This window comes from Parasteatoda tepidariorum, chromosome 1 (genome assembly GCF_982258835.1).
Source record: "Parasteatoda tepidariorum strain Cologne lab strain chromosome 1, Ptep-v5.0, whole genome shotgun sequence".
Classification (NCBI taxonomy): domain Eukaryota; kingdom Metazoa; phylum Arthropoda; class Arachnida; order Araneae; family Theridiidae; genus Parasteatoda; species Parasteatoda tepidariorum.
This window is the reverse complement of record NC_141755.1, coordinates 823,537-850,867: the sequence shown is the minus strand read 5'-3', so window position 1 is coordinate 850,867 and position 27,331 is coordinate 823,537. Positions and strand designations below refer to the sequence as shown.

The window sequence follows — 27,331 nt, the reverse complement described above, 5'->3', positions numbered from 1 at the left end:
AACTATTAAGTTATGTATTTTTATTATTTTAAAAAACTAGTAAGAAAATTGCCTTAGTTTGAATTATGAATAAATTTGTTTTTGTTCAGTTAATTTTGATTTATTTTAACTTGTATCAAAGTACTGATTTTCAAGTATTTTTTTTTTAAAACAAAAACTTTTTTATTTTATTTGCAAGTGTAACATTTTTAAATTTTCTATGTAGTTAATATTTAGTTTTTTATTTTTCAGCCTAAAAGGTTTGACATTACTTCTTTTGCCAATGTTTTAACACATTTATTGTCATTTAGATGCTAAGTACAAAAAAGAGTTCACTTTCTAACTTTTAGGTATTCAAGCCAAGGAGCTAAAATTGAATACTGTTTTTTTTTTCTTCCTAAAAAGGAGTTTTTCCTGAAAGATATTAAATAATTACAATCATTATGAAGTTTTTATTAGTCTAGACTTAATAATTAATAACCATTTCGGATAGAAATAACTATGTCACAATTCCTATTAATGTATTGATTACACTTTTATTATTTATATTGTGTTCATATGAAGTTTACATTTGTTTTATTATTCACGTTTATAACTTACTTTGTTCCATCTTACAATGCATGTATTTTTGAACTTTCTCAAAATTTTATATGTATTTTAAATGATTTTGTTTTTAAGGTGGCTCTTTGTTTCAGAGTTTAGTTCAATTGTTTGAAACATAGGAGAGACGAAAATAATTATTTTTTTCTTTTACATTTGATTTTATGAACTTTGGAGAAGTGTATTTTTTTTTTATGCTTTAGATAGTTTGCAACAGAAACACATCACACCAAAAAATTAAATAATTAAAATTCTATTTGTACTCATTTACTTAATATATATTAAGATTTCACTAATTCTAGTACACATTTAATGTAATTCTCATGTAGAAAGACAATGAAAAAAATTCATAAAAGATGATAAATTTGCAATCTGTAGATGTGAGAAAATATCTCCAAATGAATCTTTTGACTTTCATCTAAGTTATCAAGATAACAGTCACTTCAATTTGTTTTCGACAACTTAAATTCTGTATAGTTTTACTATTAGAGTAAAGTTTAATCTTGGGTATGACTCCAAAAGCCTCTGTACTGATCACTAACACCATAAAAAAAAAACTTCTACTATTTATCTGCAAAATCCATGATTAGATATTTCTATTTATTACTTTTTGTCTGCAAGGCAAAAGTAAATCTGTGGTGTCTACTGCTGTGTCAATTAATTTTACTATAGAGCATGGTTAAATGAAACTTTTTCCTTATAGAGTTTAGTAAGTTTTAGATTATAAAAAGGCAGTCTTGGAATTTAGAAAAGGCTCCAATAAAATTATAAATTGCCAAACATTGTAATACTTTGTTTTTTTGAACAGGCTAAATATTGAGCTAAAATTTTTTTTATCACAATTTATAGGGAAAAAAATTTTTTTTCTTCAAAATTTTAAAAAGATGTCGTTATCTTTGAATGCAGAGAGTTTCACTAAACTATAGCATGAATTATTTGCAAATTATATTTCAATTATTTTGTACTTATAATTTTCATATGATAGACTTGTTACTATTTTTTATAGCTGGTTTGCATATGTTTTATGCTAGATTTATGAGTCGATTTCTCCATTCTGTTGGGTTATTACGTCATCCTGAGCCGTTTCTTCAACTTTTGATGCAAGGAATGGTTATGGGTAAAAGCTATCGCATAAAAGATTCTGGAAAATACGTAACTAAAGATGAAGTAGACTTTTCTGGTAAGCTTAGCTTATTTTTATTTAAAAAGGTTTAATTTCTGATTGGTTTGGATGAATAGTATTGAAAGTAATAGTATTACACTTAAGGGAATGAAATTTTCTATGATTTTTTTGTCTGCTTCAAGTCATAATTTCTTTCATTGTAAGTAAAAAGAAAGTATGTTTATTTTTAGGAAAATTAAATACAATAGAAAAGTTAAGTAACTACTGATAACTAATACAACATTATAAATTTAAGCAAGTTATAATGAAAAAAAACAAGAAATTCATTATTTTATTAATAGCTATTATTCAATAATAAAATAAAATAAAAATTTAAAAAATGTGTTTTTTAAAGGAGCAAAAAAGGAGAAAATAATTCAATTTCCATGACGTTTAAAACTTAGCGTGGATTAATTTTGAAAGTTGGAAGAAATTTTTGTAATAATATATTTGTATAGGGCAATTCCATATGTGACGGAATGACATTTTGACTTGCATGATGACAATTAATTGAAGTTTCTATGCATCTAATTTAAAATAAACATGATTTTTTCTCATGCATATCATTATTATTGGTATAATGTGATTCATAAACTAAAAAAAAAGAATTTTGTATTTTTTTTTATTTTCAATTTTATGAACTTTTTACTTGTGTGACGGAATGACATTTTGGCAACCAAGCTTTCGGCATGCCGCTTAGAACTGGTAGTTTCTGTGAATTTTGCAACTATTATTTTCCTGAACTATTTTTTACTTTTAGTATAATGTGTAAGCAATGTAAATTGTGAATTTGGAAAATTAACCTCAGGTTGGTTAGCAGTTATTAACATCTATTTGCTGTGACGGAATGACAAAAAGTTTAGTGGAAGAAAGTCTTCATTTAAAAAATGTTTTATTAATATGTAAACAGAATGTAACAGATAAACAGAATTAATATTTACGTAAGAATCAGTTGAAATTTCAACAATTTGAAAATTAGGCTGTCTCAGAAGAGGTTTTATATCTAACTTGCCAATGTCACATCTTATCTTCGTTCTCAGGAAATTTATGCATAAATCAATTTTTGTCCCATGTTCTTTAAATACTTTAACATCTAAATCATCTTTGTTTATCAAAGTAATTTACACTGCATATAAATGTGCCTTCTTTTTTTTCGCAGTATGGGACAATGATTAAAGAGCCAACCGCATACTCCTCAATCATATTTTCCACTTCCTCTTCAAAACAGTGGCTTTTCAAATCATACACTTGGTTTTGGTTAAAATTAGAAAGCATTCCAATTTTGATGATTCGCTTCTCAACTACATGAGCATCTAGTGCAGGTCTCTTGTTCCTGGCAATGCTAATGTAGCAAGTGTCTTTTGCCCTCTCTTAAATAGAATAGCTGGACAAAAACAAAACTTCAACGATTTGTTGCTTCGACTTTATGAAATCATAAAATTCTTTTACATATTATGTGCCGTTTTAGAGCAACCAACATCTTGTTTGGCCTTTTAGAACAACATCACAATTACATGGTATTTATAGGTGCATGTGCTGTGAGGTATTAATGAAATACACTTAACAAAAATAAGAATAAGAACAAAAATGAGATAAGACGCACTTTACATCAATATATGCTTCTTTATGAAAAGCCTCTTTTAAGGCCATAAGTATATATATTGCGTCTGCACTCTTCGTTACTCTGTCAGAGTTTGTATTATGACTGAATCCTTCATACTTGGGGGCTTGTAACTAACATCATCTTGACAGTAAATTTTTTTAACCAAATTAAACAGCTCATCAACATTACTTTTCTCACTTAGTTTCTTTTGAGTTCGATGTTAAATACTTCTCAAATAAAGACTGAATTAATTTTTTTACCTCTATTGGTGATTTTGGAAGTGAGTGTACAATTTTTTTATGGTGAGTGTAAATTTTTTTTTATTGGCTTTACCAAGACTCTGCAGGAATTTGTATAGGGAATTTAAATTATTTGTATGTGAAGAGATTGGTAGAATTTGATTTTTTCTTTGTTTACACAATCTCTGCACAACAGCGTTTGCACTTCTGAGTTTTTTAAGTCCAACTTTTGTCTTGGAAGCTTTCTTCTCTGCCTTTCTTTCTCTGTTTTTTTTCTTCATCATATCATGGGGATCTTGGTCTTTTTCAACATTTTATCTGTCTTTCAACAGCTGTTTTAGCCATTAGGTTAATTGAAAAAAAAAATTCCCTAGCTTTTGACTAAGCTTCTCAAGGACTCGTTTTGTCATTCCATCGCCGAAGATGTGTCATTCCGTCACGCTAATTATTGGAAGTTAATAATCAAATGCATAGAATTTTACAATTTCTCATTGATTCTTATGCCACATCAGCTTTATATTCCAAAATATACACATTTTCATTCAAAAACGCAGTTGCTATTTAAAAAAATATACTAAAACATGTGACGGAATGACACAAAAAAAAGTTACTTTTATTTAATATATTAAACTTAAAATGACTTAAAGGCTATGTTTTAAATGTTTAAATTTTGTACTATATGCATATTTTTATCAAAATATTGCAAAAGAAAGATACATTTCTTTTATTTTATAAGTATTTTTCAAGAAAACAATTTGAGCACAAATGTGAAGAATTCACTTGTCAGCCATGTGATTACTTTAGAATGCTGCCAGATTCAAAAAACTTAAAATTATCAAAAATTTAACAGTTATATGTAGACTTTGGCTATTTTTGAACATATTTTTAAAATTAAAATATGCAATTCATAAAAAAAATTTTTCACTTAAAAGTTGACAATTTCGTGGAATTGCCCTATAATATATAAGATTTAAAATGCTCCCTAAATTTTTCCTTCTTTTTAGTTCACTTAGAAAGCACAATTGTTAAATTTCTAGTGATTTTTTAAAAAACTTTTTTGTTTAAGTGTGTTAGTTTTATTTATGCCGGGAAATGTTCTAAATTAATAATTAAATTTGTTCTAAATTAATAATAAAATACTAATTAAATTTGTCATTGATCTTAATTTCGGCCACCTCACAGCTAGCTAGAAAGCTTGGATTTTAACTGAAGTCTGATGAAAGTATAAATTACAATCGATAACATTTGGAAATCGATTGTAATTTATATTTTCCTCAGACTTCAGTTAAAATCCAAGCTTTCTAGCTAGTTGTGAGGTAGCTGAAATTAAGATCAATGACAAATTTAATTAGGCATAAATTCTGCCCATAGTGATCAAGAAATGGGGAAACATATTCTAAATTTTGATTTAAAAAAATTCGATTTAGCAAAACATTTTCTTATAGCTGTCTGAAAACTTTTATTTATATCAGGCATAGTTCAGTTGAGATTTTAAAAAACTAGGCTAGTCAAAATTTTTATGAACAATAAATTCTTGTGTAAGCAGTTAGTAAACTATTAAAATCAGGTACTTAGGTACTGAGCTTAAATTCAGTAGAAATATGAATGCTCTTGTTAATTGGAAAGTGGTAAAATATTTAATTGCTAGATTCCACTCTCATATGCAAAAAGTTGGGCTAATAAAAATCTAGTAAAACTGAACTTTAAAAACAATTTTTATGCTTCTTCAATCTATGAATGAATATATTTTGCAATTATAATTTTTGTCATAATTTGTTAGGCCCCACTCTATTGGAAAAATTCTCTGGCTCTCCTGTTATTGAAGACTGGGAGAAAATGAGCAAATCTAAATATAATGGAGTTGATCCACAAGTTAGTAATTTAATATTTTTAGATTCATAGCTTAATTTTTTTCTAGTCCTTTGTTGTCAGTTCTTCTTAGTTGGATAAATGTAACTTAAATTAATGTAAATATACATGTTGACTTTTGGGGCTAGTTTGGAGGGCCTCACAAGCTTGCAGCTTCATGACTGTGCATGGTATGACATTTAATTAATATAATAATTTATATCAACGAATTTTTTTTTAAAATTTTAGCTTATAATATTGAACAAGCGAAAAGAAATGTGATTTAAATAAATAAAGCAATCTATTTTATATTTGCCTCTTTTTTTCGAAAAGTTGTGACAAGAAGTAAATAATTGTTAACATCCTAGTGCAGTTTCATTATTGATTGAATGTTAAGTTGACAACAAAATAAAGGTAATTACCAACGGTTGAACACTAATTGACACTTGGCAACTGCTATCTAATGAATACTTCTCAAATCTATTTAAATCTATCTAAAATTGTTGTGAAGTTGCTTATGTTAACACAACTAGTGTTGCCTCCCTATTTTTTTTTTATCCTACCTATTGGACTTCAAAAATAACTTATGACGAGAAAAAAAAACTATCATAAATGTATTTTGTGTGGTGAAAAAAAATGAAGAACTTTTTTTGTAGTTGTAGGTTTTTAATTAAAAGTTAGCTGTTTGTTTTAGTATGTAGTATATTTACGTTTTTATTATTGGCACCTATAGACATGATGCATGTACATGAGACTCAAGTGCTGTTGAATTAGACACAGGAATTGTGGATTAAATGAGACAAATGTATAGATATAAATTATACTGTTGGATAATGATAATTTATTAGGCTTTAAAATGTTGTGTAATGTGTGTTTTGTATGATATATCTGGTCACTCTATAATACTGATGGCCATAGATCATAATCATGATGACTCTAAACCACCCCTCCCCCCACCATTCAATACAAATTTCGTTCATTAAATTTTTTTTTTTTATATCTTGCACATGTATGTCTTTTTTCTGTGTGCTGAAGATTCCTCCGAGAAAGCATTTATTAGTGCTTTTTTAACCTGTCATTTCTAAGCCCTTAGTATTTCTTTTTCATCTCTACTTATTTTTTTTTTAAAACTATATTCTTTCTTTCGAATGGCAAAATTTTATTTTACAGTCATATGATTTGTTTGATGTCAAATTGGTGTTGAATTGAGAATAAGTCTGCTGGACTTTTGATCGACGCACGATGCATGCTCATATTTTAACTGCTGACATTATAAAAATGGGACTTTTTTTTAAAGTTATTTATGTAGCATGTTTTTTAGAATTAAAAAATAAGGAAAGAAAGACTTAGATATTTATTTTTGTTTTACATAGCATTGTTCTAATGAGTTTAAAAGTGAGTGATGAGTTCTAATGAGTGTTAAAGTATCTCACTTGGTTTGAAGTCATGCATTTAATTATGAAATATGAGTTTTATAGTCTATTGTTACAAATTCTTATAAAATGTGTATTTTTTGTTTATAGAGGGGGAATATTGTACAAATTCTTTTACACTTTTATCCTTAATTATTAACATGAATATATTACTAACAATGCTCTTTCATTGCAAGCTTTCACCATGTCCTTGAGTTCTCGTTTACCGACATTCTTTTTCTTTGTTTTCTTAGTAAATGAAAGAAAAATTAACCATATTTTAGAAGAAGAAAAATTTTGTAATATCTAAGAAGCTTTTTTTATTTGACTAAAGAAAATTTTATGCATATTTGTCTTTGTAAGTGTGTAATAAAAATTTTACTTTTTCTAATTAAGAACCAGGTTATACCTCAAATACACCTTTTTGAAGCAAAAAAAGGTTAACTTGTACAAAAATAGATTTTTATGCTAAAAAAATTTCTAATAAAATAATCATTCATGAGATTAGAGCTTCTAATTTTATCTTTTGTTTTTATATAGTTCGTTACTGAATATATTCTATATTTTATTGATTTTTCTTAATTAATCAACTCACCATTTAATCTGCCAAATTTTATATTCTGTTGGCTTTTATTAAATTTGCCTTTTTATTTTAAATTAAACTTGTGTAGTCAAGTTTAACTTTCTACATTAACAATATCTTAACTGAGGATTTAGTTTTTAGTTAGTTAATTTTAATACATATGGCATTATTTAAAGTTGATAATGTCTGGTGAGCAAATGTGTTTTATGTAATATTTTAAATTATACTAGCTGTTGACTTGGAAATTGTTATACTGCTATTCATTTTTAAAAAAAATTTCTTTCGGAATAATTATTTGAGACCTTTACATTTTAATTATGGTATCTGATAATTATGTTAATGTTTACATTTCCTTTCCTTAAACAGAAAGTTATTGATGAGCATGGTATAGATACAGCAAGGTTATTTATATTAGGAAGTGTTGCACCACAGTCACCTAGGAAATGGAATGAAGACTGTAAGTTTTAAAAAAATGTTTTTTATATTTTTAATTTTGTTGTTAAATAACTTTCAAAAATTTTCTTTTCAAATTTAATATGTATCCAGAAATTTTTTTTAATTGTGAATTTATTATTCAATAATTTTATTAGTTATAATTAAATAATTTAATTAAGTATATTTTAATAATTAAATAAATTATAATTAAATTGATTATAATTTGATAATTTTTAAATAATTTTTTTATGATTTTTTTAAGTAGATTATAATTGTTAAAAATTGTTAAAAGTTGAATACTGTAATAAATTTTTAAATAATAATTCTTTTTTCATACTTTTCTTATTTATTTTTTAACATATGAAATATTATCCCTCCTACTATAGTTTTTTTAAAGTTATTTCTATAAAATCTTTTTGTTTTCATTTCTTCATGCCCAACAAACAGGAATATTTTGTTTAAAATGCTTTGATTATTTTTCAAATAATGAATGGATTAAATATTTATTAATATTTCGAGTGCAACAATTTTTTTGCATCATTTAAAAATATGTCTGTTTATAGTATTTCCAGGCATCCAAAATTGGCAATGGCGGCTGTGGTTGACTGTTGCAGACTTTTTAGAGCAACAAAAACAATCTAACCTTTCAAGGTCATTACCTGAAGAAGAAATTAAAAAATATGAAGATCAGCTTTGTGATGCTAGAAATTTTTATGTAAAAGGTGTAAGTCATATTATTTAGCTACATTGCATTTTATTTATAGAATCTAATTTTAAATACAGTGATACCTCGAGATACGAGTTTAATTTGTTCCGTAACTTTGCTCGTATCTCAAAGCAATTTTCCCCATTGAAATGCCATTAATCCGTTCCAGCTCCAAAGATTTTACCCCAAATTATTTTTGTTACATGTTTTTGAATAAGAAAAATTTATTTATAAATGACAAATATTATATAAAAACATAATAAAAGAGAATGTAAAGCAAAAAACTGGTTTTATAAAGTGTACATTTTGGTCATTCAAATGCAACTTACACACAACTTAAATGCTACTGTATGCTTAATTTTAGTCACTGCTTTTCTCTGGTCTTTGCTTTTATAGCCGGATTAAAAAAAACTGTCCAAGGAGGTTTGTTTCTTCCTCCTTTTCAGAATGCTGCAGAAAGGAGTTAGGCAAGTGTTATTAAATAGCTCGGATGTACGACCGGTTGCAACTTTTTCTAGATTCGCTCCCACATTCCCAAGAACTCTTTTATCTCACTTGTAGAGATAACCTCCTCCACCTCTGGCTCTTCCTCAAAAGCAATTTCTTGCAGAACCCCCGAATGCTGATGCGACTGTAACTCTTGTAATTCTTCGGTCGTCAGTTCCTGAGAGTGCTCCTTGGCGAGCTCGTTCACGTCTCTCTCACCCATTACCAGGTCCATAGATTTTCCCAGAGACACAATCTCCTCCTCCACTGGCACTTCGGGTTCAAATCCTTCGAAGCTACAGACTCAGGCGACAGCACAATTTTCGGCTACAGACTCACTCAGGCCACAGCTTCTTCCATGGAGAAGTCAAGGTTCTTGTTGTAACACTCAACCAGGCCTGATCAATAATTCTGAGGCATATCACGATGTTAAAGTGGTCCTTCCAGTACTCTCGAAGAGTGAGGTTTATGTCCTCTGTCACCTCAAAGCAGGGCCGGAGCAGGTGCTTAGTGTACAGCTTTTTCAAATTAGAAATTACCTGCTGATCCATGGGTTGCAGGATGGCAGTGGTGTTAGGTGGTAGATAGAGAACCTTTATAAACTTGAATTCTTTGAGGATGTCATGTTCGAGGTTTGGTGGGTGAGCAGGAGCATTGTCGAGGATGAGAAGGGCTTGCATGGCCATTCTTCGTATATCAAATAACTCGTATGTCAGGGCACTCGTATCTCAAGGGCCCACTGTGTTATTAAATAATTCAATAATTTTACAAGTTTAATTTGTTTTTTAGCAATCTTTACATTTTATGATTTTGTGTACATTTTGTAATGATTAAACTTAATAGACATAATAAGAAATTTGGTTGTAAAAAATGTTGAGAAATATTTTAATTATATAAAACACACAGAGTAAATTTAAATATGCATATTTGATAATTAAATTTTCAATTTAAACCTTTCTTATGGTATTTAGAAAAACGTTCTCTGTGTACTTTAGAATTTATTTATATATTGTATAGAAAGATAATTTAGATAAATAACTTACAAAAATTTAAAAATTTTTATAATACAGTAGAGAACCATTTATCCGGTATCCAGATAAACGGGAAACCAGAAAACTGGGAAGAATTTTGCTTGGTTTTCCCGCTATTTTAAAGTACTATAAGGATTATAAAAAAAAGCAGAAATTTGACTCATCCTTAAAGTTGAGTAGAGGGAAAGGGGGGAATTCTTCTCCTCACTTGTCCAGAGGAACTTCAATTCTTCCCCTGACCTTGAAGATCATTAGATCTAGAGGGGGAAGGGAAGGGACAAATGTTTTATTTTCTCCTGTGTTTATTTTCTTTTTCTGATAAGCTGCCATCAATCAAACTTAAAGGAGTGGCAAGCTGATTTCGTTTTCTCTTTGATTTACGAGGGGGTGGGGAAAATGTATTGCACAGGCATAGCAATGAATGTTTGAGTTAAGGAACTTGAAACATCTGGCTGAAATGTGAGATTTATTTTAAATCATCCACTTCAGTTACTCAGTTTTGTTATATATTATGGTGAATTGTTTTATTATTTCAGATAATGCATTATTTAATCACCAGTTATATTCATCTATTTGACATCAATTAACAAAACAATATTTTTTTGTTGAATAAATTCTGATTTCTTAGAAATGGGATATCATTAGCAAGTTTTTCTTGATGTGTAATCACATCTGCTTTCATTAAAAATAGTATTTTAATAAAAAAATAAATAAAATAAAAGGAGAAGATTGTTTATTAATTTAAGCATATAATCATTTGCTAATAAAAGCAGGCGATTATTTTATAAAGATTGTAGTTTTTTTTTTTTTTAAATTTTGATTCTGTTTTTCTGATTCCACTGCCTTTTTTTTTTCCTCTCCTTTTAACGTAAATTTCCTACTCAATAAATTAATTATTTTTGATCATAAATTTTATCATTAAGTTTTTTATTTTTTATTTTAATTCCGTTTATCTTATAATATCCTGTATCCTCCAGGTTTTAATACTTATGTTAGTGCCTTTTTTAAATATCGTTTCCGTTCCATAATTTTCAAGTGTTGTTTTTATTTAGATTAATAAGTTTTCTTTTCATCCCCCCCCCAATATAATTAGGTATGAAATATATTGCGTTTTTTAATTATTGATTTTGTTTTATATTAGTTAATTTGGAGACTTTAATTATTATCAAAAAATAAATATGCAAATTACGTATTTTTTAAACTTGTTTTTCTTGTCTAAATTTGCAAATGTTTTTATCCTTTTAAATGTTATTTTTCTACCATTTCTTTTAATTTAGAAGATCTTTTCGTTTTTTCCCTATTTTTAAATATGTTTAACTTTTTCCTTGTAATTTCGGTTTGATAAAACATCGATTAACGGCACTTTTGGCCGATCCAGAAAACCGGGGAATTCAGACATCCGGGATAGCGATGGTCCCGAGCATCCCGGTTAATTGGTTCTCTACTGCAGTGGTTCTTAACCTTTTTAAGCCGCGACCCAAATTTGAGAAATATGTTCATGTCGCGACCCTAAAAAATGTCAAAATTAGGCTGAGTAAGCCACAATGACTTCTTCTAGGAGGTGTTGGTATTACTTATTATTTGGTGTATTACTAACTTTTTTGGTTCGACTCAGCGCGACCCAAGAAATATGCTTCGCGACCCAATTTTGGGTCGCGACCCATAGGTTAAGAACCGCTGCTCTACTGTATTAAAGTATTTACTCGATGATATTTAATATATTAATAAAATTATCTAGCTTAAGATTTTTATGGGTAATGCTATATGTGAACTAAATCTCTTGTGTGCTGTAAAAGTTTGCTTACTAAAAATTCAAGTCATTGGGTTGCCAAGTAGAAAAATTTAGTTTTCTTGTGATTCTTATTTAAGATTCTGCATCTCAATACCTATTTTTGAATAGAGGTTATTAAAACAAGTGTTATCCTTTGTATGTTTATAAATTCAATATTTTCTTATAAATCACAAAATAAATTCATTATAAATTTATTATTTTATATAGTATGTAAAATAGAACTTTAATTTTTATATGCAAAATATATTTTTTAAATAAATTGTTAAAAAAATATATGTATTTTGTTAACTGTTTTATTTTTTTTAAAGTATTTTACTTTTGCTCTTTAACAAAACTTTATTTATTTCACCCTCTTGTTTTTTAAAAATTTTTTTATTGAAGTTAATATTTTTTTTATTACTCTGCTAAAAAGCAAATATTTTTTTTTAGATTACCCACAATTTCATTAATACCAGACAACTTAGTGTAGCTATTGCTAAACTACAAGGTTTGACTGGTGAATTAAGAGTAAGTACATTTAGATTGCAACAAATTGAGGTTTATAATGTATTATTATTATTTTACTTATTATTAATTTATTTCTTAAAGAATTGAATTTCATAATTCTTTAATTTATATTTTATTCTATAAACCTTTTCTCAATAAAAAGGAACAATTGATTTATTATTAAATGTAGTTACAGAAAAACAAAAGTCAAATTCTATGAGTAGACTATCTTTCTATTATCACTGTTAATAATATTAGTATAAAAATTATTAACAGTGACATAAAAATCATTAACAGATTTGATATAAATTTTTAACATTCTTTTAGTTTTATCTTTCACCAAATTTGTTCAAACAGGGCAATTCTTTTTCATTAGATTGGCCTTATTTTAGATAAAATGCCAAATAGTGTTCCTCTATCCAATGGGAATTCTTCCACAGCATTCTTTAGAAAAATTATAAACTAACAGGTCATGTATGCTTCCCCTTCACCTGGCCAACCATTTAAAATTTCCAACTCTTTTTTTTTTCTTCTAAAAATTCTGAATGTGATAAAGACTATCACAGTTAAAAATTCAGATAATATAATTTTGAGTAAAACCTATGGATATCGTAGCATAATAAAATAAAAGATGCCAATTTTGCTTATTATAGGAAATGTTATTTAATTTGAAACAACATTTTCTACTCATGTGAATTATTCATCATTACCTGCTAATCAATATACTTAGTCATTAACAATCAGTCTACGACAAATAATTTCTTTTAATGACAATCTTGACCACATTTATAACACATATTTACTTTAGTATCTACTTAGGGATTTTATCTTTATTCTATAATCGGTGTTGAAAAGGTAACCCAGTTCTAAATTTACGACAATAAAGTAGCCTTGTAATTTTGTACCCAATCCAGAAGACAAGGGAACTCCTGGATCAAGCATTTTATATTCTTTTATAACCGTGTTTGATCAGCCGACCCAATTTCAGGTTTACGACTACTGATGTTCAACTCTGTAGCCTTGTAATTTTGAACCAATCCAGAGGACAAGGGAACTCCTGGGTCAGTACCCCCGGAGGTTTGATTTGTTATATGAAAATGGAGGACTTTGTGACTTGACAGATTTAACATGCATCAGTCACCATTTACTACACGGGGATTCTTCATCTGGCAGGGATCGAACCCACGACCACTTGGACATAGGCCCAGTGCCCTACCAACCTGGCTGGGTCGAGCATTGGAAGAAACTGACTTTAATGGAAGACTTTTTGATAGAACTGACCCGCATTTGAGTTACATGGAGAGGAAACTGCCAAGGTTAACCCAGCATGCAAGGGGATTCTTACCCATGATCTTTTTATCACTGTGGTTAGTGCAAGCCGGGAGCAGAATTCTTATCGACCAATCAATGCTTGGATTTGAACCTGGGGCACCTCATTGGTTGGCGAACACTTTATCCCCTGAGCCTCCGTGGTCCTATGTGAGGTTTAAAAAATATCAAATGTCTGCAGCCTTGCTACTTGAAAACTGTATCAAATAAAACCAAAACCAGTAACCATATATATTTGGCATTAAGGATATTAGACAGTTTTAATTTAATTGCGTCCTTTTTTGTTAGAAAAATAATTGATTTACTATAATGAGAGGAATTTAACTTTTTTTAGAAACCAGTTTAAAATAAATAATTTTGAGACATTAACTTTTTACATGAAATAATTTTAAAATATTGACATTGTTTTTGAAAAACTAAAAAACAATTATTTTTTATAAGTTTTTAGTCTTGCATCTTATGGTCTGGAAAAGAATTTTTTAATATATTTTTACATATGTTGCTGAAGTTTGAACTTTCTAAGGCATAAATTTTATCTCTTTTCATCGCTCTAGTGTTATGTTATTGTTAAAATATTTATGTCTTTAAAATTTTCAGCGAATCCCTAAAGTCTTAGCGCAGTCTCATGAATTTGGAAGATGCTTAGGAGATCTTATTATAATGTTAGCACCATTAGCACCTCATTTTTCTTCTGAATTATGGAGTGCATATTGTGGCGCAGTTACAAATTCTAATTATTCTTATGACTTAGTAAGTAAGCAAACTTAGTCTCTATGTTTTATAATATGTTTTTCTTATTATACTGGGTGTTTTTATTTAAACTGAGATAACTCAAAGGAATCTGTTCGGTAATCTAACTAAAGAGATTAAAATGATATGGGAAATAAGCTTTTGTTAAAAAACGGAATCCCAAATTTGATAAGAGAGTGAATAGTCATGAAATCCATATGAAATTTTCTCTCTTAGCTTGAAATATTAGTGTGGTTGCTAAAGTACGGAAATTCATGTTCCATACATCTGTTCCATAATCATTCAAAATCAAAGAGAAACTTGTTACTAGTGTTCTCTATAGCACTAAAATGGTTTTATTGGCCGAATTCTCCGACTATAATAAATTCTTTTTAAAATGTTGTCTAATTTTTTCTGTTTTATTTATTTTTCTTATATGTGACCCGTTTTTATTTTTTTATTTCCTTCTATACGCAAGTTCTGGAATTTTTCGGTTGACTCTTCTTTCTTAAATCCTTTAATGAATTTGTTCCGATTATTGCATTGTGCTGAAGATGCCATTATTTATAAAAAGTGGCCACAGAACATGGAAAAATCTGAGAATTTCATCAGCCTGGAAAAATTAGGGAATTGAATAAAAATACCCAAAATGTTAGAAAAAATAAATTATTCTGACTTTGAGGCAACAAGTCCAATATTTTTTCAAGAATATTGCTCTAGTAAAATGATACAGTAGAAGTCCGATAATCCGGAACGTTCGGGACCGGCTCGGTGCAGGTCTACCGAAAAGTCCGGTCTATCGGGCGGTAATTATAAGAACAATTAGGTTAGTAATTAAACTACAAATACAGTATGCAAATACATAAAACAAGGTTTATTTTACAATTCATATTATGTATGTACACGTACTGTGAAACATATTTCACTTAGATTTAAAAAAGTCACGAATGTCTTTTTGTTTTCTTGACGTTTAGTATAAAATTTATTTCTAATGATATGGAAATCAATAATTTCTGAAGCACTGTAGCTAGTACTAGCCTCAGCAAATGAGATAAACTTATTTAGTGATTCTGCAGCTTCTGCCCAGCTGATTTTTTCCTTTTCTTCCATGCATCTGAGTCACTTTCTTCAAGATTTTGAGTAGGCTGAGGGTTTACTACAATGTTGATAATGTCCTCATCGGTTAGTTCTTGTTCAACAGGCTCATTCTCGTCGATTAGAAGCCACTCCTCTACCTCATCTTCAGGCAGGTTTTTCAAGGGATTGTCAGCACTTTCAACGACATCCAAAACTTTGGTCAGAGCGTCTTGATGGTTTTCTTCCTCATCAGTCTGTAGAGTTAGGTCAGATGCAGGGTTTACAGCTACAGTTTTCTCCAGCATTTTTGGAGTGTTGTATTTTTTACCTGGTTCCAAGACAGTGCAATAGCATAGACGGCATCTTTTACTGTAAACTGTTTTTGAAAATCAGTCACGTCACAGTCAGTATTTAACAGGCCTTAAATAAAAGACCTTCTATAAAAGCATTTAAAATTTTGAATAACCCCTTGGTCCATGGGTTGAATCAAAGATCTTACGTTAGGTGGGAGCAGAGAATCAACAATATTTCCAGAAACTAACTCATCTACTGGCGGGTGGGCTTTGCAATTGTCCAAAAGAAGGATGGCTTTAGTATCTTCTGGTAGACCAAGGCTTTTGAAGGATTCCTTGACCTCAGGCACAAAGTGGTGAAAAAACCAGTCTTTAAAGAGGGCGGCAGTCATCCAAGCATTTGATTGAGCATCGTATTGGACAGGCAAGTGTGTAACATTCTTAAAAGCCCTGGGTTTTGCAGATTTACCTATCACAAAAGGGGTCACTTGGTGGTTTCCAGACGCATTAGCACACAGCAAAACGGTTAATCTATCTTTGTTTTTTTTAAAACCCTTGGCTGGTTTTTCTCCTTCCCCAGCTAGTGTAGATGTTGGTAAACATCGCCACAATAGCCCTGTTTCATCAGCATTGTAAATCTGTTCAGGTGTTAAATCATTATCAGCCACGTTTTTCTCAAACTCGTCTTTGTATTTTTCTGTATAGTTTTGGTTTGCTGAAAGTGTTTCTCCAGTTACATCAAGTCTTCGAATTCCATGCCGAAACTTAAAGTTTCTGAGCCAACCATCAGAATAATTATATTCACTTTCAGCAGCTCCTAAATCTTGGCCGAATTTCTTTGCCTTTTCAGCAATCATTGGCCCTGTTATCGGCTTTCCTTCAGAACGTACTACACTAAACCATTTGAACAATACACTATCTAGCTGTTCCAGTTTTGGTTTTTTTAATGTTTGTCTAGAAGCCAATTTTTCAGTTGTTACCGATTTAGAAGCAAACTTCATTAGTTCATCTTTTTGTTTTTTAATGTCATAAATAGTTGCTGAGCCAATATTAAACTCATTCATTAAAACATTTCTATTCTCGCCTTTTGATGATTTCTAGTTTCTGATTGAGAGTCAGTGTTACGTGTTTTCGTTTCTCTCCTTTTGAACTCGGAAGGCTTGGGTTTTGAAAACATGATCACTGTACAGTTAGAACGAAAATCACTTTTTTTAATAAATAGTTTAAAAAGTTACGTTTACAGCGATGTGAGAGGACACAAAACAACAACGCACAAAAAAATGGCAAAGACGCTTCGTGATTGATTAACGAAGCTGCACAGCACCTGTTGTTTCCGAACAATACCGAGTGCTTCCGGATGATCCCGAACTATCCCGAAAACTTCAGATTAGCTCTCGAGCGTTTTTATTTGCTTTAAAGACACACTTTTGGAGAAAACCAAAATTTTTACAATTTTCCGGAGCGATGCCAAACTATCAGGCATTCCGGACTGTTGGATGCCTGACTAATGGACTTCTACTGTATATATATTTTTTATTTATTATTTTTTTAAAAACAAAATCGTTTCTTTTCAACTCATGTAACAAGTAAAAATGTTATGTATTGCATTTTGTATTAGGAATTTTTTCTTTCAGTGTTTGCGACAACCCTGTTATTATATCAATGGCTATTTTAATTTTCTCTCCATAATCATAAAAATATCATGCTTAAGTTTGATTTCTGTCCTTGTTAACCTAGTTTTTAACTATGATTATAATTTCTTTGAAAGAATTTAGCATTGTTTGAATTATTTCAGTGTTTCCTTATTTGTTTACTTTTTCTTTGATATTTTGAATCATTATATTATTGTAATCAAGTAGTTTCTATATTTCATCAAATATGTAAAGTTATTCTCTATCTGTTACATACATCGATTCTTACTTATATAGGTTTGATATTAAAAAATAAAATTCTACATATTTTAATAATGTTTTATACAAATTTGTTTATTATGTATCTAAATTCTATTTTGTGTTGTATACTTTCTTTTTGTCTCTTAGTTGTTCAGATTAGCGTAATTTTAGCTATTTTTGTTATTTAGAAATCTCCTGTTTTGCTTCAAAATTGGCCTAAAATGGATGTGAATTGCAATATGCAGATTAACATAAAGGTATTATCATTATTTCTTAAAGTTTTTACTATTTGAATAATTTTTGAGATCTTGCAAGATTAAATGAATTGAAAAAAAAACAAAAAACAATGCTTTTATATGTATTCAGTATCATTTTATGTAATACAAAATGCTATTTTTTAGGGATAAAAAATGAGGTAATTTTAGTTTTTAAACAAAATCAAATTTTAACTTCACATAAGTTTACAAAGTTATATAAGTTTGTAATACTTAAGTTTCATAAGTTTAGTAAGCAATAAGTTTAATTACAGCTTATAACTATTAAAAAATAAATTGAAATATAATCTAAGTGTATCTGTAGTAAGAAAGTTTATCTTTGTGGTTATGGAAACTGTGTAAAAATCACCATAAAAAGAGTTAAAAGAGAGACATTTAGTTTAGTACATATTTATAGCCTCTTAAAACAGCGATGTTTTATTTTTTTCTTTTATACTTTTATATTAAGTTAATTTCTTAAAAAACATTTTGCACAGTTTGTTTTTACATTCTACTAAAATAAATTAACAAAACTACACTTTATCTAAACATTATAGAGTATATTTTGTGCTAAGTAAACTAAAATAAATAAGAGCATGAATAAAGCATAAATGAAAGAACAGAAAGGGAAATGTATTCTATAATTCACATAAGTATCATGTTAACGTGGTGTTGCATGTTTTTTATTTTATTTTATAACCATCGTTGAACAGCCAGAATTCGTATCAACCAGCTTTTGCAGGGATTCGAACCCTGTTAACCAAATTGGCCAACGAACGCTCTGTCCCTTGAGCCACCACGGCTCTTTTGCGTGTAATTTATTTTATAACCATAGTTGAACAGCCGACCCAACTATGAATTTATGACTACTGATGTTCAATTCCGTAGTTTGAACCCAATCCAGAAGCCAAGAGAACTCCTGGATCAAGTATTGAGAGAAATTTGCCTTCTTGGACAGCTTTTTGATAGAACTAACTCGCATTTGCGTTACATGGAGAGGAAAAACACGAAAACCTCCAGCAATTAACCTCAGGGAAACCACTGAGGACATTTTAGATCAGCAATATGTCCAGTCTGTGATGGGTGTGGAATTCATTTTTTCACTCGATAATTTTGTTGAAATTCACAATGCCCTTTTTTATTTTTTTGCAGCAGTTATTGCTATGAATTTCTAATAGATTTTATAATCTCGCTATTTCTAATACATAAGTATTACCACACAGGAATTTCAAGTCACACATTTCAGTAATCACTTCTTGACACTTTCCATTGGCCAAGATTTCATCTTTGATCAACGTTGTTTTGATGTTCCCTTTTCATGCAGTTTTTGCGTTGAATTATCCAATAATTTTTAAGATCGTACTTATTTATTTTCGTTTTCAATATGAGATTACGCTTTTCAATATGATTCAAAAATTTTTTAAAAATTTCTCTATCTGGAAAAGCTTAGATAAACTAGTTTTTTCTTTATAATTTAATTATCTTAACATAATTATTAATGAGTGGTTTTTTTTAAAAATTAATTAATGATTATTAAATAAAGTGAAATTGTAGTTATTATTATATATTATTCTTAAGCAATTATTTAATCTTAAAATAAACCCCTCTTTGTTTAATAAATTTTAGTCTTGTTATTTAATTAAATTTTTAGTTAAAAATATAGTCTTATTTTAGTTGAGAAAAATTCAAATTCAGTTTCAGATAATAATTTAATTTTAAATGCAAACTTAAAAATTATAGGACTTAACTGTAAGTTCATATTTATTTTTTTACATTTAAGTTGCCAACTTGCAATTATTAACGTTCCATATTAATTCTTAACCAGTTACAGAGATTTGTCTTTGATTCATAACTGAAATTGAAATTTCTAATATTTTCATTTAAAAAATAAACTATAAAGAAGTATAGAAAAATTTAGAAAATCTGAACTTAATTTTTAATAGTAATTTAAAAATACAGTCGGACTTCTATTTTGCGAATTTCTCTATTTTGCGATTCTTTTCTTCGAGGAACCAAGAACATTTTGGGAATTTCTTCGTAAAATAACTTCCAAATAGCGAAGTGAATTTTCTATTTAACGAACTTTTTTTTGAGATCCACTTTTCCCATTTCCCTAAATATTTCAGAACATTTCAAACTTGTGAAAGCATTTTATGGGGTAAATGACCTTGAATTGATTTTCAAAGCCACTTTACTTTAAAAGAAAGCGGTAAAATCTTTTTCCCTTTTTGTTTGCATTTCAAAGGAAAAACTCAGTTAAAACTAACGGATCTTATCAGTAGTAATTAAACTTATAAACGCATGTGCCAATGTAGTATATTTAAAATTACTTTTATAATAAATGCAGTTATAATTTTATACACAAATTTAGCTTTTTTTAGTTGCAAATGTATGTAGCATGATAATGTAACACTGGATAATGTTTTGCTCTATTCTTGCTTTCCATGCAGATTTCTTTGGTGGTTAAGATAGATAAAGATAAAGGTGTATCAATTGTTATTTTAATTACATCTAGTGTTTATGAATTTAAAACCTGTTTTGTATTGTTAAAGTATTTCAAAAGGTGATTTTCCAATTAACGAATTTTCCATACAACGAACTTATTATCGAGATTTAGCGACTTCGTTAAATAGAGGTCCGACTGTACTTTAAAATGAATGATGCTATACAGATCATATGCTATAACTGCATTTCTTAAAACGTCATCGCATTCCTACCATAACTGGTATTTTATTTTTTTATACTTTTGCCCTTTCATCCTTTTACTTCTCTTATTTTGGATAAATAAATTTAATATTTTAGTTAATATTTGGCCAGTAAGTTGTAAAATACAAATTATTTTATTTTAAAAGATGTCATAAAAAGAAAAAAAAAAGAATTTCCTAAAGACAACCCTGATTCTGTGCTCACACTTATCTAAAAATGTGTACCAAAAATGCATCCATACTTTTATGACCGTTGGCCAGTTGCTACTATTTATAATATGCTACTATTCATAAATATTTTCTTGAAAAATAAAAGATATCTATTTAAAAGTAGTTGTACAATTCATTTTTTGAAATCCAACAAATAAGACTGGAATTGCATTTGAAATATTTGTATTTTTCTTCTTCTTGTAAGCCCAATTTAGTATTTTATAATAAAAACAAAAATTGCATCTGACTCATTTCATTTTGAATTAGCTGAATGGTGATGATTGTGATTGTATACCCATTTCCCGCCTGGAATTACTCAACTTATCTGAAGAAAAAGCAATCAGCATAGCTTTATCTCGTGAGAAAGTGTTAGATAATCTGAATGGCGCAAAAGTGAAGTACGTTCGCTATAAAATCTGGCCTGATTATGATCCTGAAGTACAAATAATATTTAAGCCATTAGGAAAAAAGTCAAAGAAGTATAAACCCTTCAAAAATTCAATGACTGCATAGATTTTTTTTGTGTCAACGAAACTGTATATAATGTAAATAAATGAGTTTTTTAATTGTATTCGATAGTTCTCTCATTTTTTTAATTGTTTATTTTTTGAAATATGTATCTCTCATATTTTGCCCAGTATAGTTTTTGTTGTACAGTTTTGTAGTAGTAATTTGAACACTTTGAATAAAATACGTTTTTTTAGCACTAAAAATACTTATAAATATAGAGTAAATAGGTTACAGTTATGTATGGAGCTCATTGGTGAGGCGTCACTCCATAAATTTCGGCCTACTTTTAAAAAAATTATTAATTATTTTTTTAGAAATGACTTCATTCGTCAACATAGATTCTCCTCCTTCAGGAATGATTCATTTGTCCCTCCTCTTTCTTAGAACGATTGTTTTTTAATATAGTCCTCGATTTCAGTAATCACTTCATCTATTTAGGGAAGTTACCCAAGTGGATTTTGATCAAAGTAGTACCGTTGCGGAATTTGGATCGAACCTGGTTCACCTCATTGGAAAGCGAACGCTCTATCTCTCCAATGTTTTATAACCGTCGTTGAGCAGCCGACCCAATTTTGGGCTTACGACTACTAATGTTTAACTCCGTAGTCTTGCCATTTTGAACCAATCCAGAAGACAAGGAAACTCCTGGCTCAATACCCCTAGGGCAGTGTACCACCAGGGGTACGGGAACAGTTTAGCGGGGAGACGCGTTCTTATGCGAAATATCTTACAACAAAAGAAAATTTCAAAACATTTTATTTTAAAATAATGCTAGCCATGAAAATTTACGATTACCTATTTTTCTATTGGCCATTTTTTGCGGAGTCAACAGTTAATAATTAGTGGTATCAACAGCCAGTTGTGATTTTTAAGTTTTGTGCAATTTTTTTATAGTAAAAAATACATTTATTTTTTTATTAGTAGTACACGGCGTTGCGAAAAGTTTAGAAAGGATACACAAAAATCATAAGTTTGGGAAACACTGCCCTAGAGGTATGATTTTTTATGGGAACATGGAGGACTTTGTGGTTTGACAGATTTAAAGTGCATCAGTCACCATTTATTATACGGGGAGTCTTCGTCCAGCGGGGATCGAATCCATGAACATGGGTTCAGTGTCCTAACCACCAAGCTATCCCGGCCCTATGTTTTATTTTATTTTATAACCGTCGTTGGACAGCCGACCCAATTTTACTGATCAAAAATCTCATTCCTTATAAAATGCAATAGTTCAATTCTATTACTTCAAAACAAAATAAACATTGAAATAAGACATCATCAGATGTTACTGTAGAATTCGCGATCGCAACGAACTATAGGGGGCGTTGTTGTATGAGACTAATACCTGCGAATTCTATATGAACAGTCATTCATTTACTCTAGAGACGTCTTTAATGTAGCGTGTAGCATTGCAACGTTCCTTCTTTATCTTGGCTAATTAAATTTAAAAAAGAAAAATGTTTAATATCCTTTCTTATGCAAACGAAAACAAAATGGTATCTCTTTTTTTTAGAGAAGGAACATCCAAAACACATCGAAAAAATATTTGCACATAAACAGAAAAAAATAAGTATCTTCTTATAAGAGTTAAAACCTAATTCCCGAGATATAGTTTTACTAAATTTAATGATATAACATGAAAGGCCTATTTAAACTTTACTTTCCGTAGTTTTAAGAATCATGTTACTTCAAAAATTAAAATGAACAAAAAATATACATAAGCCTCATTTTATGAAATTTAATTTAGTAAAAAAAGTTTTTTGACAACAATTTTTATCAAAAAATTTCAAGTTTCAATAAAAATCATTATTTAGAAACTAAAAAACGTAAAATAAAGAATGCTTACGATACAAAGCAAAAAAGAAAAAACCAATTCTAAAAATTCCTTACATTAAAATAAACAACTTTCATGTTTTTTCTATTTTGATTCATAATCGGAAGCAGAAAACCATTCTCTAGAAAACTATCATCAAATAGGAAAAAAAACTACTTAAAAGTAAAATTTTTTATTTTATAAAAATTAACACTTACCTGCTTTATAAGTCAGAAGAATTCCAAAATGATTTGTTTTTCGATTTTTGTTACCATTTTTTAGTGCTACGAAAATGCGTCTTTGGGATTTGCCAAAAATAGAAAAAGATGCAATTTTATTTTTTCAGGAGCGAAATATTTTGCCCATTGTCTACCGAAATCCGATAAACTACTTTGAAATAAAGTGTTTCATTTTGTGATTTCTCACAAAAGTTTTAGGTGTAGATAGGCGCACTTAAAAACCCTTAAATCTGTAGCTGCTGTGGCGTTAGTACATTAGTACCGAATTTTTATTCATATTTTTCTGAATCATATTACTTGAAACATTAGAATATGCAAGAAGTATAAACACATAATGTTATACCATTTATGTTTTCAAAAAAAGTATTTTGACAACAATTTTTATCGAAAAATTATAAACTGTAAAACGGAAAATAAAGAATTCTTAGGATAAAAAACGATTTTAAGAATTCTTTACATTGAAATAGAAACTTTCATATTGTTTCTTTTCTTATTATTCTTATAGTTCTTAATCAGACGTAAAAAACCATTCTGTAGAGAACTATCATCAAATAAGAAAAAAAAAATTTTACAAGCTAATTTTTTATTATAAAAATCATAACACTTACCTTCTTTATAAATCCGCAGAGTTCTAAATGAAATGTTCTTCGTTTGAAAGTTTTATTTTCAAATAATATGTACATAGATTATCCCTTTATTACTTTTAGATAACGTACCACACATCAAAATTTTATAATTGTAAGATTTCGATATGAATTTGAATATGTAGCTTAAAAACAGAGCAGCTGAATTCTAGATGAAATTATCTATTCTTTCAAAACTAAAAAATACTTACCAAGAAAACGATAAAAAATTTATTAATCATCAGCACAAATGACACTATTTCAAGTAATTTGGTTGATTCTTTATTGTTGTTTTCCGAATTATATAGATACAGAAATATATACTGTTCTATAACAAATAAGAGTATTCTATAACTATTGCAGTTCTTGACGTTCTGAATTCACATTTATTTATTGGAATGATGAAAGCAATGTTGACTTCATTTTAATTTGTAATGAATTGAAGACAAAATAAATTATTTTACCGTAATATACACATCTGTAACAGCAAGTGATCATGAAATTGTAAGTTATGTTCTTGGTAATAGAAAGGAAAAAATTAAGGAGAAATTGTTCTTCAAATGCTTGGCGTGTTCTGCTTCAATGTTTGGCATGTTCTGGTTACTTTTTTCAAGTTCTTCAGCTTTTCCTTAGGGAAATTTTGATTTTTATTTGCTGCTAAGAAAATGGCGTCCGTCATGGCCAATGATTCTTATGGAACTAAATAAAAACGTGATAAATAAGGTCTGATATTTACAGGCTCCCGCTAGACGGCGTACTCGAGCGTTGCGATCGCGAATTCTTCTGCTAATGGTTTTCTATAAATTAAATAACAACATTATTAAAAATCTTCATTTATAAACTAAATAATTATCAGAAAAAATTTTCAACTTTGATTTATAATAATTTTGACTTAAAATAAGTAATGTTCTCCAATTTAAATTATAATTGGGGCTTATCTCCTATATCTATAGTTGCTCGCCAACCTTCCTTCGGAATTGCTTACACAGTTCTTCACAAATATTTTCACCATCTAAGAAAGCTTCGCACACTTATTTTACATTATCTGAAATTGAAATAATATACATATGTTAAAAAAAAAAAAATTCAAAATGAAATTGGGTATAATATAAAAAAAACACAACTACTTCCACTTAGTAGGAATAACATTTACCATGACGCAATGCTAAATTCTTTGCCACTATCCACATAAATCAATTATTAATCAAAAATCGAATATCAATTACTTTTCTTTATAATGCAATAAAATCTGGCGAGCAGCTATTTAAACGATCAAGCACTTCGTTTGTTTATTTGTGGCTTGAAGTTAGGCTCGCAGAAAATGCCGTTCATGGGTTAAATTTAGTAGGAATAACACAACCTGTGACGTAGGCTATAGTATACCCAATTGCATATACTTGTTTAGTTGCCAATAATGGAAATTCTAATAAAAAAACGCCGTTATTTTTATCTCTTTCCTGTTATTTTTTTCAAATTTCCATCAGCATTAAGTATGTTTAAATAATTTAATGCAACCCGAAAGAAAAGAAAACACTACGTTCGTTTAGAAAGAAAATTCAATTCGAGAAACCGAAATGGAACTCTAATTCAAAAATTTTAACATTACAGTTACACTTTTACTTTTTCGTGATATTAAATGTGTTTTAATTATCAAGCTCAATACGAAAGAAAATGTTTAATTTAAAATTCAATCCGAAAAATAATTAAAAATATTAAATTTTTTTTATTTAAAAGGTTATTATTTCAGTTTGGTTCTCTCCAAAAGACGGAGAAAAAATTTATTAACTCCGAAATTTTTCTAAATGTTAAACGTTTTTATACCTTCAGGCGAGATAGATAGTACGTAGTAGAAAAAAAAATTCAAGTTGGGTACCTGCCTGCTAGTGACGTCATTGAAGGTAATTTGTAAGCGTTTGTCGATTTAGAAGCCTATCAGATTCGCCACACGCGAGTCGCCGCTTACCTTACAGAACAGGTATCCAATTAAATTTGATTTAAATCATCACTATACTTCTTCTCGAGTTGCAACAACCCAATGAAAGGCAATTAGTTTTTCCTTTACAACGAAAAACCATATTTATGAAGCGTTTAATAGCTCAAAAACGAATTCGAAATTTAAGCAAAAGGAGAAAAATCAATATTTTCAAACGTATGAGTAAGTGGCTGTCTAAATAAAAATCATAATTCGTTTTCTAATCTAATAGTTTTCGTTAAATTTAATAGCACGACGTAGTAAAAAAAAAAAAAACTGACTCAAAATAATTTTACTAAGGATCGTATCCATAGCATATTAACAGAATAATGTTCTTAAGCATTTCTCGAGAAATGTGCAGAATGACATTTTTTTCAGTTAACATTTTCTGAAACAACAATGACTGTTCCCCCCTTTTTTTAATATAGAGATTTAAAGTACTTTTAAACGTATATTGTGGGAGAAGAGTTTTAAAAAAATTATTTACTTGTTGGTTGGTGAATGTAAAAAATATTAATTTTCTAGAACATAAACATTGGATGAAAAATAAAAAATGGGATTAAGTCGAAAACAGATATCTTTGGATAACTTAATCGAATCGTGAAGCATTTTTATCCTCCCTTCTCTAATAAGCGCTTCGATAAGCAAATAATTATCGCTTGGAGAGAGTGCTTTCAACTAACAAAGATTTCGTTCCATTGGATCGAGCTTTGTCCTTAACAGGTAAGAATTTAAAATTTTAATCTAGATAAGCACTGTAAAAATGAATGATTTGCTTAGCCATTAGTGTTATATGCATTGTAGTATTATACAGTTAAGACCTCACCTTTTCGTTGTTTTTTTGACCCTTCAGAAGAAAAAAAAGTAACACGATATTTATGTTTTTATCTAGTCTTTGTAAGAAACTTAAATACAAATAAAAATAATGATAATTTATTGAAACAGATATAAACTTAAAAAAAAAAGCGATTGCAAAATTTTTATATGAATGTTGTACACAGTTATGCAAGTGCCACTCCAATTGCGTCAATTTATACTAAAAAAATATCGTATCTAAATAATTTATTTCTCACCAAAAACTTCTTTCTTACATTCTCAAAGATTGATTAAAAATTGGAAAATTTAGCTGTATAACTTTTTGAGTTTACTATAAAGTCATGCGAAAACTCATATTCAGAGTTAAAAGGTTGATGACCTAAAACTTCTAAAATAATGCTAGGAAAAAAAACAACATAAAAACTATCAAAAATTACCTTAAAGTTAAAAATAATGTTTTTAAAAAGTCATAAAACTATGTTACCTTTTTTTTTTTACAACGAAGAA

At 28.9% G+C, this 27,331-nt stretch overlaps 2 protein-coding genes across 6 annotated transcripts in view; both read left to right on the top strand.

Moving 5' to 3' along the window:
* LeuRS-m (Leucyl-tRNA synthetase, mitochondrial) overlaps window positions 1-21,422 on the top strand; it is a 46,622-nt gene extending 25,200 nt beyond the window's left edge. For 3 of the 4 annotated variants that reach the window (XM_043046584.3, XM_043046585.3, XM_043046593.3), the window contains 8 exons: window positions 1,586-1,759; window positions 5,364-5,455; window positions 7,793-7,883; window positions 8,425-8,585; window positions 12,306-12,383; window positions 14,289-14,441; window positions 17,871-17,939; window positions 21,119-21,422. In XM_043046584.3, the coding sequence (XP_042902518.2) occupies window positions 1,586-1,759; window positions 5,364-5,455; window positions 7,793-7,883; window positions 8,425-8,585; window positions 12,306-12,383; window positions 14,289-14,441; window positions 17,871-17,939; window positions 21,119-21,364 (1,064 nt within the window). In that variant the 3' untranslated portion in view covers window positions 21,365-21,422. Of the gene's footprint in view, window positions 1-1,585; window positions 1,760-5,363; window positions 5,456-7,792; window positions 7,884-8,424; window positions 8,586-12,305; window positions 12,384-14,288; window positions 14,446-17,870; window positions 17,940-21,118 lie in introns of all 4 variants that reach the window. The other variant, XM_043046588.3, reaches the window with a different exon arrangement.
* Window positions 21,423-26,060: 4,638 nt separating this feature from the next.
* LOC107438826 (glucose dehydrogenase [FAD, quinone]) overlaps window positions 26,061-27,331 on the top strand; it is a 41,421-nt gene continuing 40,150 nt past the window's right edge. Inside the window, exon 1 of one of the 2 annotated variants that reach the window (XM_071180288.2) lies at window positions 26,061-26,731. The gene's annotated coding sequence lies outside the window, so the exon portion shown is untranslated. The remainder of the gene's footprint in view (window positions 26,732-27,331) is intronic. The other variant, XM_071180290.2, reaches the window with a different exon arrangement.